Source organism: Saccoglossus kowalevskii, chromosome 22 (genome assembly GCF_978046115.1).
Source record: "Saccoglossus kowalevskii chromosome 22, keSacKowa6.1, whole genome shotgun sequence".
Classification (NCBI taxonomy): domain Eukaryota; kingdom Metazoa; phylum Hemichordata; class Enteropneusta; family Harrimaniidae; genus Saccoglossus; species Saccoglossus kowalevskii.
The window spans coordinates 15,422,109-15,443,044 of record NC_140662.1 but is presented as its reverse complement, the minus strand read 5'-3'; the positions used below and the strand labels follow the sequence as shown (position 1 = coordinate 15,443,044).

The window sequence follows — 20,936 nt, the reverse complement described above, 5'->3', positions numbered from 1 at the left end:
TATGCACGAATTCCCATTGTGACGTCATCATTTATGATAACATATGCACGGACCCCCATTGTGACGTCATCCCATCCCGTATGACGTCGTCGCATCCAAATATCAACAGCCCCTTCATGGTCGTACCTAGAGTGCGAGTTAAACTACTAAAGTCGATTTTTCCTAACGAAAATGCAGACTCAAAAGAACGTTTCCCTAATCAGTGCATGGTATTCTACGAACAATGAATGAAATAGACAAAACGCATTGCCGTGGTCTTGTGTTCAATTCACGTGTGTGCGTGTTTGAATGTTCCTAATCTGCCTGTACTGCACTGCCTGTAGCTCCACTTAAATTTTCTCACTGCTGGTTGTTTAGCTTTGTTTTGGACCGTAGCGTACTGAGGTGGCAGTCGGCTTACAGTATATATGTGACATGTATTCAAATATATATAGTTCACGTTTTGGAGAGAAACACATAACACAATTAATGGGGTATGAGCGCAATCAACTTCAACATTCATCAAAATTGTATTAAATCCATAATGACCGACATTGTAGTGAATGTTTAACTTGTTTAGCTCCTCACAGCTTGGCCATATGCATAAAAATCTACTAGTCAACTATTTTAAGGTGTTGTTTTTATTTTAAAGTAATTATTTTGGGAGAACTAATGCATTACTCATTTTTCTATTTCTGTTTTTATTTCTATTAAATTATTTTGAGAGTGTATTTATACAGCTAAGAGTCAATAGGTTGAATATTGAGATTTTTTTCTAAAATTAAAAGAATGATACGACACTGCACGCCATACTATTATTTTTTCTGCTTCAAGAACAGCATGGCAAACAGGGGGTCTGGTTAAAACGCTGCGAGTACATTTACATATAAAATACAGAGCATAACTCTCAAAACACAGAGATGCTATGCTCCCAGTCAGTGATTATTTATTTTATTTTCCCTAAATAATTGGCAGTACTATTTTCGACCCGAGCTCATGTGGTATTTTTTTACAATACATGATAACAATGACGAATATTGCTGTGTGGAATCAAACTACAATGTTATCCAATGTTTAGAAATATATACTCAAAAAGAAATCTACTCACTTGTCATGGTCACTTCCAATCTTAGTAGTACTATGTAACGGTATTTGTCTTCCCGGTTGGCACAATTACTTCCGAAACGTGTGTATATGTGGGTGAGGTGCCAACTAATGTAATATTTTTCCGTGGTTTTTCGAGCTCAATCGTCGAATTTCCTGTTAAGAAGATTAGCCTGACAAATATGAACTACTTCCCCGCGTTGTCGGTGATGTCGCACGTGCACACTTCATTGGAGCAAATTGCGAACGTTGTATCGTACTCATCCCGCTCTCACTAAATTCAATAGTGTACGTTATATGTAAACAACATTTCTACATACAAGAGAATATTAAAGCAGTACGTTATTAACATGCACACTTTATGGAAATCCATTATTGTATATGTGTTGTACATTAAATATGTACATAATTTTCTCCAAGATTTAAACACCTAAATATTGTATAATTTACATATACATAGAATGAAAAACGGGAAAAAAATATTTTGAATCATGTCAGAATAAAGTAATATTATGTATACATAGAAAGTACAAACTATGTACTTTCACAATTAATTTTTCAATAGGTTAATTGCATGAATCCTAATTAAGATTATATACTGATAGCAGTATTTTATTTTTACTACAGTTTACTGAATTTAGTTTAGTTCAGTTTAGAGATTTAGAGTTGCCTAATTAAGTGTAATTTACCATTTATATGTCATTTATCAGTTGGGCAAAATATCACGCCCTGATTAATTGATTGGTATTGGTTTTTTTGCTAAATATAGTAAATAACTTGCTCCAATTACCGACATCCTAAAATATCATTCCTCTACCAGCTTGCTTCACTTGTCTATTTTTATACACTAGATACTGGATGATACTCTCCTCCCTACCTGAAAACAGGATAGGTGTGCTGTAAATTGTAGTCTCTGGCCTCTCTGTGGTACAGATCACAGTCACTTGAGGACTGAAAATCAATAAATACTAATTAAAAAAAATACTGGGTATTTGAGGGGGGTCATGAAAATAATAGGTGGTTGGTTGGGGGGCTGCGATTTTTTATGCGGCAAGTCGGGGGGCTGCGAAAAAAAAGTAAAACAAAATAATTTCTCACCCCCTTGCCATAAATTCAGCTCACAACCTAACTTTGATCTGAAAGAAAGCTATTTTGAGGGGTTGTGGACCAAGTACTATCACTGTGCAAAATATGAGCCAAATCTATTTTTTGACCCCTGCCACCATTAATTGATCCTTACAGACATTTGCTCTTAAATATGCTAAGCTACACATGTATCCCTCATGGAGCGTCCGTCCATGATGTTGAGAACGCACAGAGAGTCTGTCAAAAAGTAAGCACATTCTCCCAAGGTATCACAGCCTTGCAAGTGAAGTTAAAGAACAGAAAGACCCAACCACAATCCCAAACCGTGAACCAATAGCGAAACTTGTTTTATTGAGAAGAGATTAGACTGATTAAATACCCTTGAGAGATGGTTGGAAACGGTGTCAAGTCGAGAAAATGACATAACCCAAACTCTTCAGCAACTGACGTTTCGCTTTCATAACACTCGTGTTGCATCAACAGAACGAGTACGAACAAAACGTAGGAAGAAAGAAGACAAAAGCAGGAATACCAGAAAAAAGGAAAATATGTTAGTGGTTGATACATACACCTCTGTTATGGGAGAAAAAGTTGTTAAATCCAAATATAGACATAAACCAGATACTGTTATTAGTACTAATAACATTGCCAAACAGAAGCTGTTGCCCAGGAAACACCTCAATGGTCTAATTTACTTGCGAAACATCAATGCATTTGAGGACCCTGATAACCTGATTGCAATTTGACAAGCCCTTCAGAAAAAGAAACTTGCATTAACTTCAGATTCTGAGACTGACGAGTCTGAATGATATTGGTACAAACATCATCTCCTGTAATACCACGAGAGTTTAATAGAGTGGGTGTTGCATTAAGGGAAATTGCGTGGCTTGATTAAAGTACGTATTACTTTGGGGACAAGAAAAACATTGTTATAGCAAAGTATTTTGCATACAATTAGTGGTAACAGGAAAATATGCATACGGTCACATTGCAAAGGTCACACTGAGGCGAGGACGCAATGTGCAGTGGTTCCGATAAAACCTAGTTTTTCACCTGTCCAGGGTAGGCCATAGTTGTGAGGAAAACGTATTTGACATCGAAAGCACTATTTAGATCGGGTAGTTAATACTTATGGGTAGACGTCGACGACGAAGCTCAAAAAAACGGATCGTGATGGCGGTGAGTGTGTGAAAACATTGGATGAATTGTATAGAAAAATCACCTATCAAATTGAAATTGTTAGCAGTGAAGTGAAAGAGGATATTAGTGAGCTTAAAAAGTCTGTCGAAGCAAACGCAGAAATTGTAAACGCGCATGATAATCGTATTTTTTGTCTGGAAAATGAACTTTCCAAAGTGAAGGAAGAAGTCAATACACTTAAAATGGCAAACAACGACTTGGAACAGTACTCTCGCAAGTATTGTGTTGAAGTACATGAAGCTTTCATTCAAAATCCCACAGTTGAAAATATTACACAAGTTGTGCAAAATATTTGTACGGGAATTGGTGTGAATGTTACAAAGCAGGATTTTGATATCTGTCACCAAATCAAACGGAAAAGCCAAGGTCTCCCGATTATTGTCGCAAAATTCATTTCCTGTCATCATGCAAGACAACTTTATAGTGCCAGAGCATCGCTGCGGATAAAGTCTCCTGCCGATCTTTGTATCAGCGCCGGTTCCAAAAATATTTATATAAATAAGAGTTTAACGAGAATTATCGCAAGAAGCTTCTAAACAACACGGAAATACGTAAAGGAAAGAAAATGGTATAGTACTTGGACCAACTTGGGCGTCACGTATGTCAAAACTACGAAGAATAGTCAACCTGTTAGTCTAAGATTTGATACCAATTAGCAGAGTCGATTTGTGAGCAGTAAGTGCCTATATCCTGGATATAATTAAGTATTTCCAACTCTATGCGATTTGTTCTTAATTTTTGTGTTTCATTTCATTTTGTTTTCTGTGGTAGTGTGGCAATTTTTTTTCTTTTTGTGACTCGTGTCATGTGAGTTAGATTTATTTTCTTTGAATGCACGGGGATTGTCAGATTTCAGAAAACGTAGGGAGGTATTATTTTGGCTGAACCATTTTCTCAAGGGTGTAATTTTCCTCCAAGAAACCCATACTGATTCCAGAAAGTTATTTTAATGTATATTCTATATGTGATTTTCTTAATGGATAATTTCATCCATATCTGCCATTCCAATCTCACTACCCCGATTTTATAAACAAATTTTTGAATGTTACTCAAAGTTGTCTGCTGACGATCCAATGACAAAGCATAACATTCTGAACCAATCACTGTGGTATAATATCCATGTTAAAAGTGAAAAAAAAAAACTTTATTTTTTAGAAATTGGTTTAGAGCAGGCATACTTTACGTAAACGACATTTTTAATGAAAAATGTTTTTTTAAATTCAATATAAGATCATTCAACTTTTTAAATTATTTAACAATAAAGGCGGCTATCCCATCTCGATGGAAGAACATTTTGTATGAAGGTCAGAGGTCACGTACCTGCAATACAATAACTTGTAATGTACTATCTTGCAAACAATATTACAATCTATTTATGCATACTCTTGAAGTGCCAGCTATAATTGCAGTTAATAAATGGTCAGCAATCTTTGAGGACATTCAAAATGATCAGTGGGTACAATATTTTAATATGTCCTTTAATATTACCAGTGAAACTAAACTTCAGGCTTTCAATATAAAATACTCCATAGAATCTTTCCATGTAAGACTAGGTTACATAAATGGGGTATAATAGATACTGATTTATGTAATGATTGTGACAAGGTCGACACATTATGTCACTTCCTATTCCAGTGTAATATAGTAAACTGTTTTTGGAGTGATTTAACACGCTGGTATGAAGTAGTTTTATCTGATTATTTATCATTATCTTTTAAAGATGTAATGTTCGGATTAATACCACTTAATAGAAATAATTTTATTATGAATTACTGTATTTTACTTGGAAAATGGTACATACACAAGCGAAAATATTTCAGAAACCGTTCTTTTTATATTAGTTTTGATGGCTTCTTACGAGAATTGAAAAAAAGGATTCTAGTCAAAAAAAAAGGCAAGCACAAACTGCTGGCAAATACCAAGAATTTACTTCATTGTGGGCTGTAATTCCTAATCAATTATTACAAGCCCGTACAATCATTCCATATTTAAAAATAGCCAATACTTTGCCACCTACCACGATAGTTTGTGATTTATGTTTATATTATTTGTGAATAAAAAAAATAAAAAGTAAAAAAAAAATACAGTTTGTTAAATCAGGGTGCTAGTTTCTTTGCTTTTAAAGAAAAACAAACAGACAAACAGACAAACTATTATTAATTATTTTATATGTCTACATTTCCTCTGTTGCTACCTTTAATACATGTTTACAAACAAGGTTTCATATATAGATATAAAATACTTTTTGTTGGAGTTTTTCCCACCATATAAATTTACAATCAAATCACACCGTTGTATACTTATACTGTTGTTCTTTTTATTATACGTTACAAGTTTGTTTTAAGTTAAAAAGTGAATCAAATATGACAAATATTGTTATACGTTGTTGTGTTTTAAAATGTCATGACACCCCCCTGACAGCTGTCATGAAATTTCAAAGCCCCCCGAGCCACCCATAAACACTTTTCATGGCCCCCCCCCATTTTTCTCATCCCCCCTCTGCCATGAATTCTGATCACACCCTTATGAAACATGACAATTCGTAAATCGACACCTTGATCTTACCTTAAAATGCGAAACAAAAGGTTCAGAGGAGATGGGATGTTACGTTGATAGCCATTGTACATGATCGCTAACTTGGTTTTATTCAAAACTGCACAAATCCCGCGTTTTCTGATGATATCCGACTTCATGAACGAAAATGGCCAGCAGCCAGAATCAAGGGGGATTCGCACAGAGTTCTGGACAAATCAAGTGTGCATACTCATTTTCAGCCAATCAGGCGTGCCGTAACAGTGAGTATTTCACGTTTATGATACATCAACGCTGACTGGTGGCGCCAGCTACTTTGCGCACCCAATCAAATGACTCAATTTAATTAACTGCAGTTGCAGTTGCAGTTGGTGGGCCAATTATGAATGGCCGGCTTTAGCGAAACCGTGCGGTTCGGACGACGTGGAATTGCCGAACGAACACATTTATAGCGAGTGCAATGTACCAACCAATATAAGTACATATAATTATTTCTATATAAATATCCTCTTGTCACAAGTTTGAGGCCACCTCATGCCACTGCCTTGAGAGTTTCCACCTTTCTGTTTTCTGTACATTTAAGCTGTTGTTTTTAATTTGCATAATATTACACATGCTGTTTATCCCAATCAACTAGAGTTGGTCATCAGATAAATAAACATTGACAAAGCAAATAAACCAAATGCATGTACAAATATGTTGTATACTAGTAATGCCTGCTGCCCCCTGTGGCCTAGCCTGTATTGAGGGGAGCATCCGTAAGTTGGTCATTGGAGCAATATATATGGGTTTTTTTTTTTTATTCAGCTAAAAAGATTAATATCAATCTGAAAATTCAATACTTGCACACTAATATACTTCTGGCAACCTTGCCATCAGTACAGATCTTGAAACAGTTTTTTTTTTTTTTTTATAGATAACCCACCCCTTGAAACAAGTTCGCAAAACACATACCCTATACCATAGTATAGCGAGTGCGTCAGATGGTCATAGCGTGTCAATGTTTACAAACAAGCGTCTACCCATGAACCTTTCCGTTTTTAGCGTGTGTTGTTATCGTCGCCTGGGACTCAATTCCCGCGCGTGCGCAGGTGACGACCATCCCACTTTATTTGTAAAATTGTGTCTATGTACATATTTAATATATAATTGTTCACAACTTTTATGTGACGTTTGAATTGACATAACATTTTTACCAAATACATTCTGATTGTAAAACTGTGTCTATCAACGAATGTCATGTATTATCTATACGAGAATTTTCAATGGTCAATCTAAAGCTGAGAATGGGCAAAAATGTCATTTTCGCTCACGTCATTTTAAACCAAAAATTTTACTTCTTTTTGATAGTTTTACCCCTTTTCTTTTAGCCCCGAACTGTACTCAAGTCGCACAGATTCAAAAGCAAAATGAACGTACATCTGTAAGATTTGATACATCTCTGTAGTTATTTCGTGAAAACTCGGAAATCATTTCAAAGTTATGTGAGGGCAGTTTGACCATGGATGTACCAAAATAAATCAGAAAATTTAAAAAGTACCAGTGTGATAATACATCACATAAGTATCAAGTCTGAATCGGTCCATGCACGTTCGAGATATAGCTTGTTTGCAGTTTGTTCAAGAGCTGCGTAATCACCATCTTGTGCAATGTAATTAGATACAAATGAATGTCAACTTTTTCAGAATTTGCGTTGTTTCAAATTGAACATTTACCCTATCATAAAAAAGGAACAAGTCGTCTGTTGAACTCTCATAACAACAAGGGATGTTGAATGTTACAAATTCAACAATGGAGAGTGAGAGATAAAGCGACAACACAACCCCTGTAAGAATTATAGTTGTATATTTATTGAACACAAAGCAAAATAAGTTTTAAAAATAAAACAAAACTAGGTTTTGCCTGAATAAGAGATTCAGAATGGACGGTGTGTGTAGCTGAATTTGATAGAGATACATTTTCATAATTCAATCTTTTCGCAATCGGTCATGTTATGGAAATTAACATAGACCCCAAAACTTCTGTGTAATATTGTAAGACAACAGTATAGGAACTGTTTGTCATTTCAGTAAGGTCACATATTAGCTAATTACAACTTGTTTTTTTTAATTGACTTTGAAGTGAGGTATTTGATTTTTAATCAAATCAAAGGTGATCATGGAAGAAAGTATTCAGAGTAAAAAAAAACAGCATCGTGTGATAAGATGTCAAATAATGATACACCCTCACAACAAGGATTGGAAAAAGGAACATTAAATCATACACTATTGTGTAACTACCGGTAATGTGTTTACATAGTCATAAATAAAACTTATCAACCAATGTATAAATGGTATGAAGTAGAATCACTTTAATTTAAGATGCGGATTTGATTTGTGATTCCGAAAGTATGGTGGTCACCAACCAGCTTATATTTAGGTTTTATGGAGACAAACAATATATGTATATGTGTATATGCCTTTACTTTGATTATCTTGATTAGTGAATTTATTACCGGTATTTTGAATTAGCAATTCTAAACAGACTGATCTTGAAAGTTCACTGATCACTACGTGCAATCACAACAATGAGCAAACAGTAAAAAAAAAATACTATATGTACAATGTATCAGAAACAGAATACCAAGGCAACTATTTAAATTACCCTTTGGTTTGAAGCTTCCAGAGTGTCACTGATTGTCAAGATCGTTTGATTAATACTTTTTTTTATATGCTACCCCCTATCATTTTGTATTTGAACATTTTTCAGTTGAGTTACCTTTTCACCACCAGACTTCCTCGCCTAAATTTGTCTGCACGTTTATTGTTGTATTCTTCAATATTTCTATAAGTAAACCGTATTTTCGGAGCCAACATTTTAAGTCAATTTTTAGTTTTCACTAAAAAAAAATTGGTTATTTTTGTCTCAATCTTCTGAAAAAAAAGTGCAGACTATAATCGGGACTATTTTGTGAATTTGTGACAAAAAAAGGGGACTGGTGGTGAAAAAAGTTAAGTCATATATGTAGGGCATAATTTAATACGTCGAAAAAACCTCTCAAAAAGCTGCCTTCTGCTCGGTCTGACTGTCAGGTCAAATAGTGTAAGTAGACTTGTATTGATCCCAAAGTGGCGATAAGTTTGATAAAGTAACACAATTCACAGATAGATAAAATTAATAATAATAAATTTGAATTAATATAAATAAAAAATACAACACATTGTTGAATAAATTCATCCTTACATAAATGTCAATAAAATCTGATCATTTTTTGAATTATTCACGCATAATTAAATGTCTACAATTGTGTTAAAAAGACAACAGCCACAATTGTATTACTCGGAGGTGTAGATCATAGAAACAGTGTTTGCATCGCTTCAAGCTCAATGCGGGTCCCACTTTTTTGTGATATGTACACTGTTAAGCACATGCTAGACGTGACTGTGACAACAGAACTATTTTGTTCTGTTAATATTCCAAATGCAGATTAAATCAATAGTCGCTGTTCGGCAGATGAGCAGATTTCATGTGAACAAAAAAACCTAATAGAAGTCACTTTAGTTTGTAAGAGACAAATTACCATGAAAGTGTGAAAATCAAGAAATTTTAGGGTATCGCTGATTTAAATTGGCAAGAATAATTGTATGTCAATGCATAGCTTATAATGAAAGTGATGCCTCTAGTAACCAGCTAAGCTTTCCCAATGTAGAATTGGATCATGGCAAGAATTACCCACAATTCATATTGGAATGTCCAAAACATTATTACAATCATGGTGTGCTATTTCTTACAAAAAAAAAAACATTTACCATAATTGCAATAAATTTATTGCAGTTGTATGATTCCAAATATGGCAAGGCATATTATATAAAATGAACATAAATTATGACAATAGATGGTATGAATAACAAATATACTATATCAAATTTGGACGGTATAATTTGCATAATATAAAAACAGCTATGGCAAGCAGAATTATCTATCAAATTAGTATAATGCCAAATAAGGCACGGATTGAACTGCATAATTAGCGAGAAATGTGGAATTAGCATAATATGTAAGACAATATATAAAGTATGTCCACATATGGAATTTACATAAAGTAAAGATAATTTACAAATTAGGACCACAGAACAAAAATACAAATCAATTGTACTCAATAATTAGCATGGCATGCTCTTCACAATCATGATTTTTCTGGACGATACAGTCTAACAAAATGATAAATGTATATGTTGGAATGTTTTGAAAATATGTATAAGGTAAATGCTTGTTGTAAAAATATGTCACTATTAAGCATCATTTAGTTATCATCAGATTAATCAGAAGTTTTCAATACTAAATTCTGCAGAGGAACTCTCACAGGGCAACTTTCGAGTTGAGAGGGCACCCAGTTTTAAAGCCAAATTGATCAAAAAATGCCTTAAAATATAAGAATAGTACAGGGAATATCTGTGTAGCAAAGTAAAATGGTTGGGAACCAAGGCCTTCAATACCCCTCTGAAGTTCAAGCCCTTGGATGGCTTCCATGTACCTGTGTTAAGCAATTTCAACATCCATTACAAAATTTCCTGTATAACTTTCAATGATTTCAATGTTAAAATTGCAATCCCACAGAATCATCACTTGGGTTGGCCAGATAACTGTGTTCAATCACTAAATCAAACATACTTTTCATTGTAATAATCACTTAAGTTCACTTTACAATATTATATATGGCCCTTTGCAATTCGATTTCAGGTTTCTGTTGAAAAGGCTTTTTCATGAACTGTACAAAATCCAAAGCCCTTATAATGATCACAGGGTTATTTGAAGGTTTTCTGATCAGATCACATCAAATTGGGAACACAACTTCAATTCTATATCTGTCTGTTGATTTTGAAATGTATATGACACACATTTCCATTGTCACTGAATACATGAAATGAATGTCATCATTCGACAACACACATTTGTAATACTTAGAATACATATCTTATTCATTGTAACTTTAAAAAAACAATAAAATATATAAAGATTAGTTTTCAGAATGTGATATGTAAAGGGTCTCACATGTCTGCTTCTTACCTTGGCATACAATAAATATATACATCTATAACCATTTTACTGCCTTCACTCCTAAATTCTGAAATAGCTTTTTTCGAATTTTCTCTGGTCCTGAGTGAAAATTAATATTTTGACACTACAAGTTTTTCCATTCTTGGGTTTTAAAAACATTTGCAACCTCAATCGAAATGTTTAGCTCTTGAGACTCATTGATTGGCTTGCTATAGTCATGTGTTGAAGTTTGGTAGCCAATCAGATACAATCTCAAAAAGGTCATGCAACTCCAATAAAGCAATACTGGTGTAAATGTCCGACTTCCATCCCTAAAAGTCCTTATGTTTGAGTGCTTCAGGTATCTCAATACCTAAATACTGAAGTAATTCAAAATACGACCATGTGAAGGCTCGATTGATATCCTGTGTATGATCATAACCATGAGCTTCGGACTGTAAACTTCTATTGAACATCAACCTCGCTTCCAACTCTTTCTGTTTCCGTGCCAACTCTCTGGCTAATCTCTGTGCTTCCTCTTGAGCTAGTTTTGCTTCAAGTTCTCGTTGAGCACGTTCCATCATCTCTTTCAATTTCCTTGCTTCTTCCTCTTGTTTTTTCCTAAGCTCATACTCCGCTCGTTCTTCCTCAGCCATCTTAGCCATCATTTCCTCTTCAGCTTTTCTCCTCTCCTCCTCCTCTAGTCGACGACGTTCCTCTTCCACTGAAAAATAAATTCATGTACCATAACTGTTGCGTGCATTTCTGAATTAAAAAAGGTGATGCCACTTTCCCTCCCATTCATTTTCTGCTATTCATAGAGGATTTAAGCGGGTGAAGTGTTAACACAGCAATAACAATGTTTCATGGACAAATACGGACAATTTCTTCAACTTACTAGATAAAACATTGAGAATTTTAGGTATGGCCTGAGAAATACGAGTAGTTTATTTTACAGAAGTTATGGGGATACAAATTTATTTCATTTTAAAAAAGCAGGAAACTGAATAGGTGTTCAGCTTAGACATGTATGTGTATAACATTGGGTTTAGATATTTGCCAGGTTAATAGTTTTAACAGATTGCATTTTTATTTTTTACTTAGACATCTGAGTTACACAGGGTTTAGTTTGGATGGTTTCTAGGGTACACTGGGTTTGGGTTAGACAGGATCTGGGTTATACAGGATTTGGTTTAGACAGATATCTGGGTGCAAAAGGTTTGCTTAGACATGTATCTGAGTTACACAGGGTTTAGTTTGGATGGTATCTAGAATACACTGGGTTTGGTTTAGACAGGATCTGGGTTATACAGGATTTGGTTTAGACAGATATCTGGGGTGCAAAGGGTTTGCTTAGACATGTATCTGAGTTACACAGGGTTTAGTTTGGATGGTATCTAGAATACACTGGGTTTGGTTTAGACAGGATCTGGGTTATACAGGATTTGGTTTAGACAGATATCTGGGGTGCAAAGGGTTTGCTTAGACATGTATCTGAGTTACACAGGGTTTAGTTTGGATGGTTTCTAGGGTACACTGGGTTTGGGTTAGACAGGATCTGGGTTATACAGGATTTGGTTTAGACAGATATCTGGGGTGCAAAGGGTTTGCTTAGATATGTATCTGAGTTACACAGGGTTTAGTTTGGATGGTTTCTAGGGTACACTGGGTTTGGGTTAGACAGGATCTGGGTTATACAGGATTTGGTTTAGACAGATATCTGGGTGCAAAAGGTTTGCTTAGACATGTATCTGAGTTACACAGGGTTTAGTTTGGATGGTATCTAGAATACACTGGGTTTGGTTTAGACAGGATCTGGGTTATACAGGATTTGGTTTAGACAGATATCTGGGGTGCAAAGGGTTTGCTTAGACATGTATCTGAGTTACACAGGGTTTAGTTTGGATGGTTTCTAGGGTACACTGGGTTTGGGTTAGACAGGATCTGGGTTATACAGGATTTGGTTTAGACAGATATCTGGGATGCAAAGGGTTTGCTTAGATATGTATCTGAGTTACACAGGGTTTAGTTTGGATGGTATCTAGGATACACTGGGTTTGGTTTAGACAGGATCTGGGTTATACATGATTCGGTTTAGACAGGTATCTGGGGTGCAAAGGGTTTGCTTAGACATGTATCTGAGTTACACAGGGTTTAGTTTGGATGGTGTCTAGGGTACACTGGGTTTGGGTTAGACAGGATCTGGGTTATACATGATTCGGTTTAGACAGGTATCTGGGGTGCACAGAGTTTGCTTAGACATGCATCTTGGTTGAACAGACTGAATCTTAGTGTTCAGATTGAATTTTATATGATCAGAATAATACCTAACTGTTGTTCAATAACACAGAGCATGCATCACAAGATGTACAATGTGAAAGCTGACAAGTTTATATTACCGGTAATTGCTGTTTCGCAAACATTCACACATTTTTGACTCCTAAAAAAAACCTTATTTTTTTCAACAATTATTAGACATGTAACACTGATAATGAAATATTGTGACATATAATTAATATTTCTATTGTTACAACTCTTGTGTAAGGACTGCACATGGTGGGCCACTTTTCACTAGTGGTGGCTCAGTTATTCTAATGATATATTAGAGGGATCACAACCTAGTGATGGTACAGCAACATCTTGACCTTCTTTGTTATTTGTTTTTTTATAGAGTCTATAGTTAAATGGTGTATATAATACTTACATCTCCTAGCCTCCTCCTCTGCCTTCATCTTCCTTGCCATTTCCTCCATTCTCCGCTTGTACTCTTCTCGTTCCCTTTTTTCTCTTTCTTCTTTCAATTTCTGCAATCTTTGCCGCTCTCGCTCTTCATTCTCCATCCTTCGTCTTTCCTCCTCCTCTTGTTCTTTTCTCAACCTGACACACATGTTTTACATTAAATTAACAACAAAATGTCAGAAAACTAAAAAGTCTTGTGAACATTTCCTCTCAAGGATCAGATAATGTGTCATACAGGGTCATATGTCACATTTGGAATGACATGTCAATGACACATGTCACATTTGAGAAGAGAAATGATACACTTAGTATGACATATCTCCACATTTCCATCACATCTGAGATGACATGTCATATTTCTGCATTTCAAACTAGAGCTTATAGTTTCCCAAAGCTTGAGAAACGAAATGATACACTTAGTATGACACATCTCCACATTTCCATCACATCTGGGTTGATATGTCATATTTCTGCATTTCAAACTAGAGCTTATAGTTTCCCAAAGCTTGAGAAACGAAATGATACACTTAGTATGACACATCTCCACATTTCCATCACATCTGGGATGACATGTCATTGTTCTACATTGCAAACTAGAGCTTATAGTTTCCCAAAGCTTGAGAAACGAAATGATACACTTAGTATGACACATCTCCACCACATCTGGGATGACATGTTATAGTTCTACATTGCAAACTAGAGCTTATAGTTTCCCAAAGCACTAAACGTTATATAAACGTTATATTACTCTTTGTATTTGCACATACCTTATTGCTTCTTCCCTCTTTCGCTTATCTTCCTCAAACTCTCTCTTCATCTGCTCAGCACGTTCAGCTTCTTCCAATGCTCTGCGTTTTGCTTCCTCTCTTTCTCGGCGTTTTCTCTCCACAGCGAGGCGCCTCTTTTCAGCCTCAGCCGCTCTTTTAGCAGCTTTAGCCTGTGACCTGCTTGGCCCACCTGGACCAGCATCCTATTGGTTGAAAACAAAACCCATGCATATGTAATGAGTACACCCAGGTTAGTCTGAATTCACCCGATGCTGATTAAGTATAATGTTATCACACACTTTTTTATTTACACCTTCCACTTACTATTGAACCCAAAACATTAAAAACTTACAACAAAATACGTTTTCCTTTAAAACAAAGGTTAGTATACTAAACTTTATAAAATTAAGTTAAATAATGAATTATGTATTTGGGCAGATATTCTAACCTTGAGGTTGAATTTATCGCAGATTAAAATAAACCATCAACATTTAAATTCTTAATTTTATTTTTAAAGACTCCTCTTTGGTCAACTCTTCACAGCCTACTGTGTGTCATTGAAGATGCGAATCAATGCTGACCAATGAAACATGCTTTTTAGAATGCATTCTACACCAAGATAAGGATACCTGCCCATATATGGTTATGACAGTTTAATGGGTTAATGTAGTCTCATGTGGACACCACGGATGACAAATATGTGATACACTGAACGACTCAATGCTACGCAATAAAGCTCTTACTGTATACAGCATATCCTGGAAACTACTTCAATAACACAAGACAATTTTTTACAAGTCAGTGAAAATCTTTTTTGTATTAGTGAAAATGTCTCTTGGATTATAAATGGTTTTGTCTTCACAAATGCTATGAAATCATCAAATTGAGAAAAATCCTACTAGCCAAAATTAAATGGTTATAACCAGTTTATAACCACCATACCATGCATGGAATAAAGACGCATTGTTTATAGAGTTCGGGGCTAGACTTCATATATATCAATACTGTATGAAAGATCACGTATTACTTATGCAAATTAGAAACTCAGGATCATCTATAAACTGTGGAAGCTAGGCCATAAATTAATTTTTATTTTCAAGAACATCTACAGTGAATTCTGTTCACATTTAATCATTTGGGTGCCAGATATTATTTTTCACGCTTAAAATTCATTGCAAAAATATTTTCACATTATGTACACATTTTTTAGTTAATTCCATAAAGACAGTTTCAGATATTGCTTTTAGTTTTTGATCAAAAAGTTTGTTAATTTGGGAGAAACAGACTATACTTAATCATTTTGTAGATGGTGCTAAAAGTTGACGAACAAGGTATTAGAATTGTTACAATTATTCAAATTATAATGCATCATTTCCGAGATTTGATTTAACAGGTACATAATAATCAGACTTGTTTCATATATTAAGTTTTTGGATTGAGCATACACAGTGGAATTCAACCACAATTAATCATGTCTGGTAGCTATATACTGCTGATTGTGAAAGACTAGTTTGGGAGGGGACTATTCTCCATTCACTACAACTGTACATATTTTAATCCTTTCAAACACATCAAAAAAAAAACATAATTTTTTTTCTTATTGATCGAGATACATATTAAAGAAATGTTGATAATACCTAAAGCAAAATAGATTTATATCAGTTTGGTCGATAACTGACGGTGAAAATTGAAGAAAAAAAATATGAAAATTTGGAAAATCAAATTATGCCAGGAAAAAATAATGCCGTGAACAGATTAAGTATTTAGTTTAGCAGTTTTAGCATTTGAACCTGATATAAGCAGTGCACACCGGGTTTCACATTAGCTTCTCCTATAATACAAGATCAAAACTTTAACATTGATTGAAATAGCTACATGTGATGTACAACCCGCAGATTGAATGAATTTGTGTAAATTTAAGAGAATGGGAATACATTTGCATAATTAATGAGATTCTTGTAATGTCTTCAGACTTTTCAAATTCAATTAGGTGTCCTATTTATTTTTGAAAAGAGAGCACTGAATTACATTTGATATGACAAGCATACATCAATTTCTAGGAGACTTTTCAAGGAATTTAAAATATTCTGGAATGAGACTTCAGTGATATATTGAAGTCCTACATCATCTTCCAAGTAAGTATTATGGGATGTTTATGTACAAACTGCATAGCGTGAATGTGGATATTTGTTAACATAAAATGGAATACATACTAGTCAGGTGATATTTTAAGTTGTATAATAAATTTGAAAAATATATTTGGTTTGTATCTTCAACAATAAATGAGACCGATTAAATCCACAGTATCAATCATGAATTATTATACATGTACACCGATAAAAAAGTTTGTTTCTCTCAGTCCTAATTGACACAGTTGTTCTGGCAGCTTCAAAGTTACTTTTCCTCAACACAGGTAGTCATAAGTGCCTACCCAAAATGCATTTCCATTTCCATGGATACCTCAGTTAGAAAAACAAAATGGCAACAAGCATCTTCCTGCACAATGCATTGTGGTAAACCCTGCTACTTTGCAGTGCAATCTTACAAATGTACATTCATTTGGAACACAATATTGTATACACACAAGTGACAGTGTAAATGAGAATTCCCAGAGATGTAGTCCCAGCCATTACATGAATGATACAACCCCAGTGAGATCACAATCAATTGTGCAAATAAAAACAGTTATATTTCACTGACAGAGTCAAAAGGTGAAGTCTTCAAACTCTACTTCCAGTTAAATATGTTATTGCAGACATATTTATTTAAATCTAACAATCAAATAGTTACACTTCATCAAAAAATAAAGGGGTAGAAAATACAGGTGCGATTCAAGCTTAAGGAGTTATTTATAATTATAGTTTTTCGTTAGCCAATCAGAAATTAGTAAAATATCAGCTCAACTAGGGAGTACTTACTTCACTGATCAAATCATATTTAACGATTCTTGAATTCAATTTCAATTATATAAGGGGCCTTGTATTGTTTTAGCCAATCAGGTTCAAGAAGAATACCAGTAGGGAGTTTCGCCTTCAAAAATGTTAGCCAATTAGATTACCTGATTGAAAATATTATATATCACTGTTCTGAGAGATGAAAACTTCATTACAAAATGCATACAGTCAGTGAAAATGTAACAAGTGAAATGTAAATCCATGCAATAAACAGCACACGCAGTCATCATGCACTTTGCTGTGCCAGGCATGCACACTACCTTCGTGTTTTCAGAGGAAACCTCATTTATTTCCATGGAAACTGAAACAGTCTCCTCATCATGTTCAATAACTTCAGATGGTTCTGAAGGTACTTCAGGAGTGGGTGGGAAAGAGTCAGGAACTCTATAGTAAATCTTCAACGGAAAATATTCAAAGAATTTGAAACAGAGAGTCATTTTTTTTTTCCAACCAGTGTTATGTTTGTTAGTTCCATGTCCAAAGAGTGATTAATGGCAGTGCTTTCAGCAACACACTTTGCGTAAATGTAGAGGAGTTGTCATTCGCAATGATTCCCAGATCCTGAAGCAAATAACCTAGCGATTGCAAGGATTATTTAAAACCAGGAATTAATCAACTTTAAGCTGATCACCTTGCTAACAAGCATAATGAAATAACCCAGTTTGGATCATATCCTAGTTATGCTACAATTTGTGAAAGCTTAAATTTTCTCCGCAATATCTTTTTTCCAAACATTTTGATGAAATTAGCAAATTAAGCCATGTGTGTTGGAAGATATCAGAGTTTCGAGGTAGAACTTCAATAAAATTCTTTCTCATTTTGTTTATTCAAGGTGGTTGGAGAAAAACAAGGAATGGAAAGGAGTGGAGGGAGAGGGGTAGGTAAACAAAGGAAGAGTGGTAAGAGTAGGCGGAGGGAGGGAAGTTGAGAAAGAATTTTCGCTTTACACATTCTATTCAAATTGGAAAAGACTTTTTGAATCAGAATCAAGTACAGGGGATATATAGGGCGATGTGCAACCTCCAATATTAAGTTAAATTAAAAACAAACAAATTTGATTAGTTCAAATCTGGTAAGTTTATATTATGGTGCTGTAAAACAATGTGCAGTGTGCCAAATGTGGAAACACAGTTATACAGTGAAAAAATGTGAAACACCTGAAATTACAGAAATATATGGGTGGGGTAAAAGACAAAACGGCACACTATTCTACCTCATCATAGTCGTCGTCTTCCTCATCTAGAAAGCTTAGTTCAGAGCCATCGATGTCCTTTTTAGCATGCAAGCAAGATATAAAGGTAAGACTCGTTATATTTGTACAAATGAGAAGAATAAATATTATGATTTGAAATGTACATATCAGTAGTGGAATGATGTGATGTGATGTGATTCGCTACCCTGGGTGCACCTGGCAAGCATCAATGTGAACCAATCAAATTGCAGCATGACCTGTTACATGTTCTGGTGACCAGTAGCCAGTGTGGTGACCCAGTGAATGTGCCAGATGCGAAAAAATGTGTTGTGCATTATATATACAATAAAGTACAGAAATGCATTTGGAGTTGGGGTGAACGTGAATTTGACTTTCAATTGATGAACAGTTTATCTTCAACAATATTTTCCAAATGTCCAGTCACATGTGAAAGTAAATGAATAATCATGCAGACTTCTGTTTATTACAAATAATTTTAGTCGAAATATTCCAAATATTTTGCATTTCAGTCATCTTTATTACACTGTTCATTTTTGTGAATTGCCAAACTGTTGATGTCTGTTTTAAAAAGTATACCAAAGCCTGATGTTTTTGCAAAAGACAAATTGGGCACATCAGGTCTGAAATAAACACAGACTTCATAAATGAACATTATTTGTGAAATGTGCGCATAATGTAATATCACTTAATAATGAGAGGTGAGAGCTGTGTGATCAGTTGGCCACCAGTGAATCAAAATAATAAATAATAAACGTACACTGGTATTTCCAACATTATGGGCATCGGCTGAATCATCAAAGAATAAGAACAGAAACAAATGCACAGGACGAAAGACGAAGTTGAAATATAGATATATGTTGGACGCAAACAATAAAACAAAACAAACAATACACAGACATAAACAAAATAAAGTTTGACACCAATTTTATCCCTCTTCCTGTAGTCATAACGAGTCATTCACTTTAAATATTATTTACAAATTATAAATCATCAAAACCAAAAATGTTGCAATTAAATAAAAATATTGTTGTCTGTTTCTGACAACTTAATTTATAAATCAAACTAATATAAAATTTATATATAGGGATATATTTGATTACATTGATGTGACTCGATAGGACAGGAAGAAGATTAACAAACCACCAAAAGTTACATATCTGAGTTATTTGAAAATTACTGCTATTTAACATGCATGTAAATTTTAATAATACTATACTTAAAAGCAAAAGATCTAAACTTTCATCAGGAATAATATTAAAATTTTCTTCAAAGCACTGTAAGGTATTAGTAAACACATGCTTCACAGTTGTGGCATGATACAAAACCTTAATGTAATAACTTTATACTATTTTTAATTACAACAAAATAAAAACAAAGTCATTTGCATAAACTTGATAGAGGGCGGTATCAACAATAAAACTTTTTTTATAGATAACATAAAATAATATTGTTTGATTATAATATGTTATCGATAAATCATAATTCAAAATAAAATAACACCTTCTAACAAGTCTAGATATATACAAAGGACATCTTATGTTAGCACCAAACCTTTTTAACCCACACCTTTATACAGAGGAATTGATATTAAAATACAAAAAATTTGTTTAAATTGCACAAAAATTGAACATCACCCCATGCAATTATAACCAGAAAAAAGTATCATTTGATAGCAGCCACAAATAACATAAAAAGTTAGTAAAATCAAACAAAGTATTATTAACAAAAATGAATCATCCTCATAGAGGAACACATGCTATAGGATGGGGGTAAAAAACAGACATAGTCTCGCACAGTTCATGTGGAGTGATTAAGCTGCATTTTTATTTTGTTCATAGAATTTTTATAATGACACACACTGCATGAAATCCAACATTGGTGTGATCACCATGGTTACTCAACATATATTCTAGTGTGGATTTGTTTGTACCAATTAAACACAAACAGATAACATTCGAACATTCACTCATTCATTAACTTTATAAGTTAGTATATATCCACACTGCATACAATCATACACACTTGCATTTACTCTAGATAGGTATGGCTCAGATGAATTTTAAATGGTGCTGTATTGACATATTTTATGAGGCTTATTGATTTTTTAAAAACTAAAAAAAATGTACGAAATAGTGCAGTGATTGCCAAAAAAATGATTTGCGTCTCTTTGAATTTCCATTAAAAATCATGAGCTTAAAATGTGCATAATCTGAGACCTGTTTGGTGGACATGCAAGAAACTAAACAAAACTAAAACACCTATACCACCACTGCATCCAAATTAAGCTCGTCTCTGATAGTCAATCTTTTTAATACACAATACAATCATCCCAGGATATCAAACAAT

The 20,936-nt window shown here is 34.3% G+C and overlaps 1 protein-coding gene across 8 annotated transcripts in view; it reads right to left on the bottom strand.

Annotated features, from left to right (window-relative positions):
- Nucleotides 1–7,729: 7,729 nt before the first annotated feature.
- LOC102806071 (uncharacterized) overlaps nt 7,730–20,936 on the bottom strand; it is a 67,021-nt gene continuing 53,814 nt past the window's right edge. For 7 of the 8 annotated variants that reach the window (XM_085495932.1, XM_085495935.1, XM_085495938.1 and 4 more), the window contains 4 exons: nt 18,591–18,647; nt 14,424–14,626; nt 13,622–13,794; nt 7,730–11,641 (listed from right to left, as the gene is read on the bottom strand). In XM_085495932.1, the coding sequence (XP_085352058.1) occupies nt 11,250–11,641; nt 13,622–13,794; nt 14,424–14,626; nt 18,591–18,647 (825 nt within the window). In that variant the 3' untranslated portion in view covers nt 7,730–11,249. The remainder of the gene's footprint in view (nt 11,642–13,621; nt 13,795–14,423; nt 14,627–18,590; nt 18,648–20,936) is intronic. The other variant, XM_085495934.1, reaches the window with a different exon arrangement.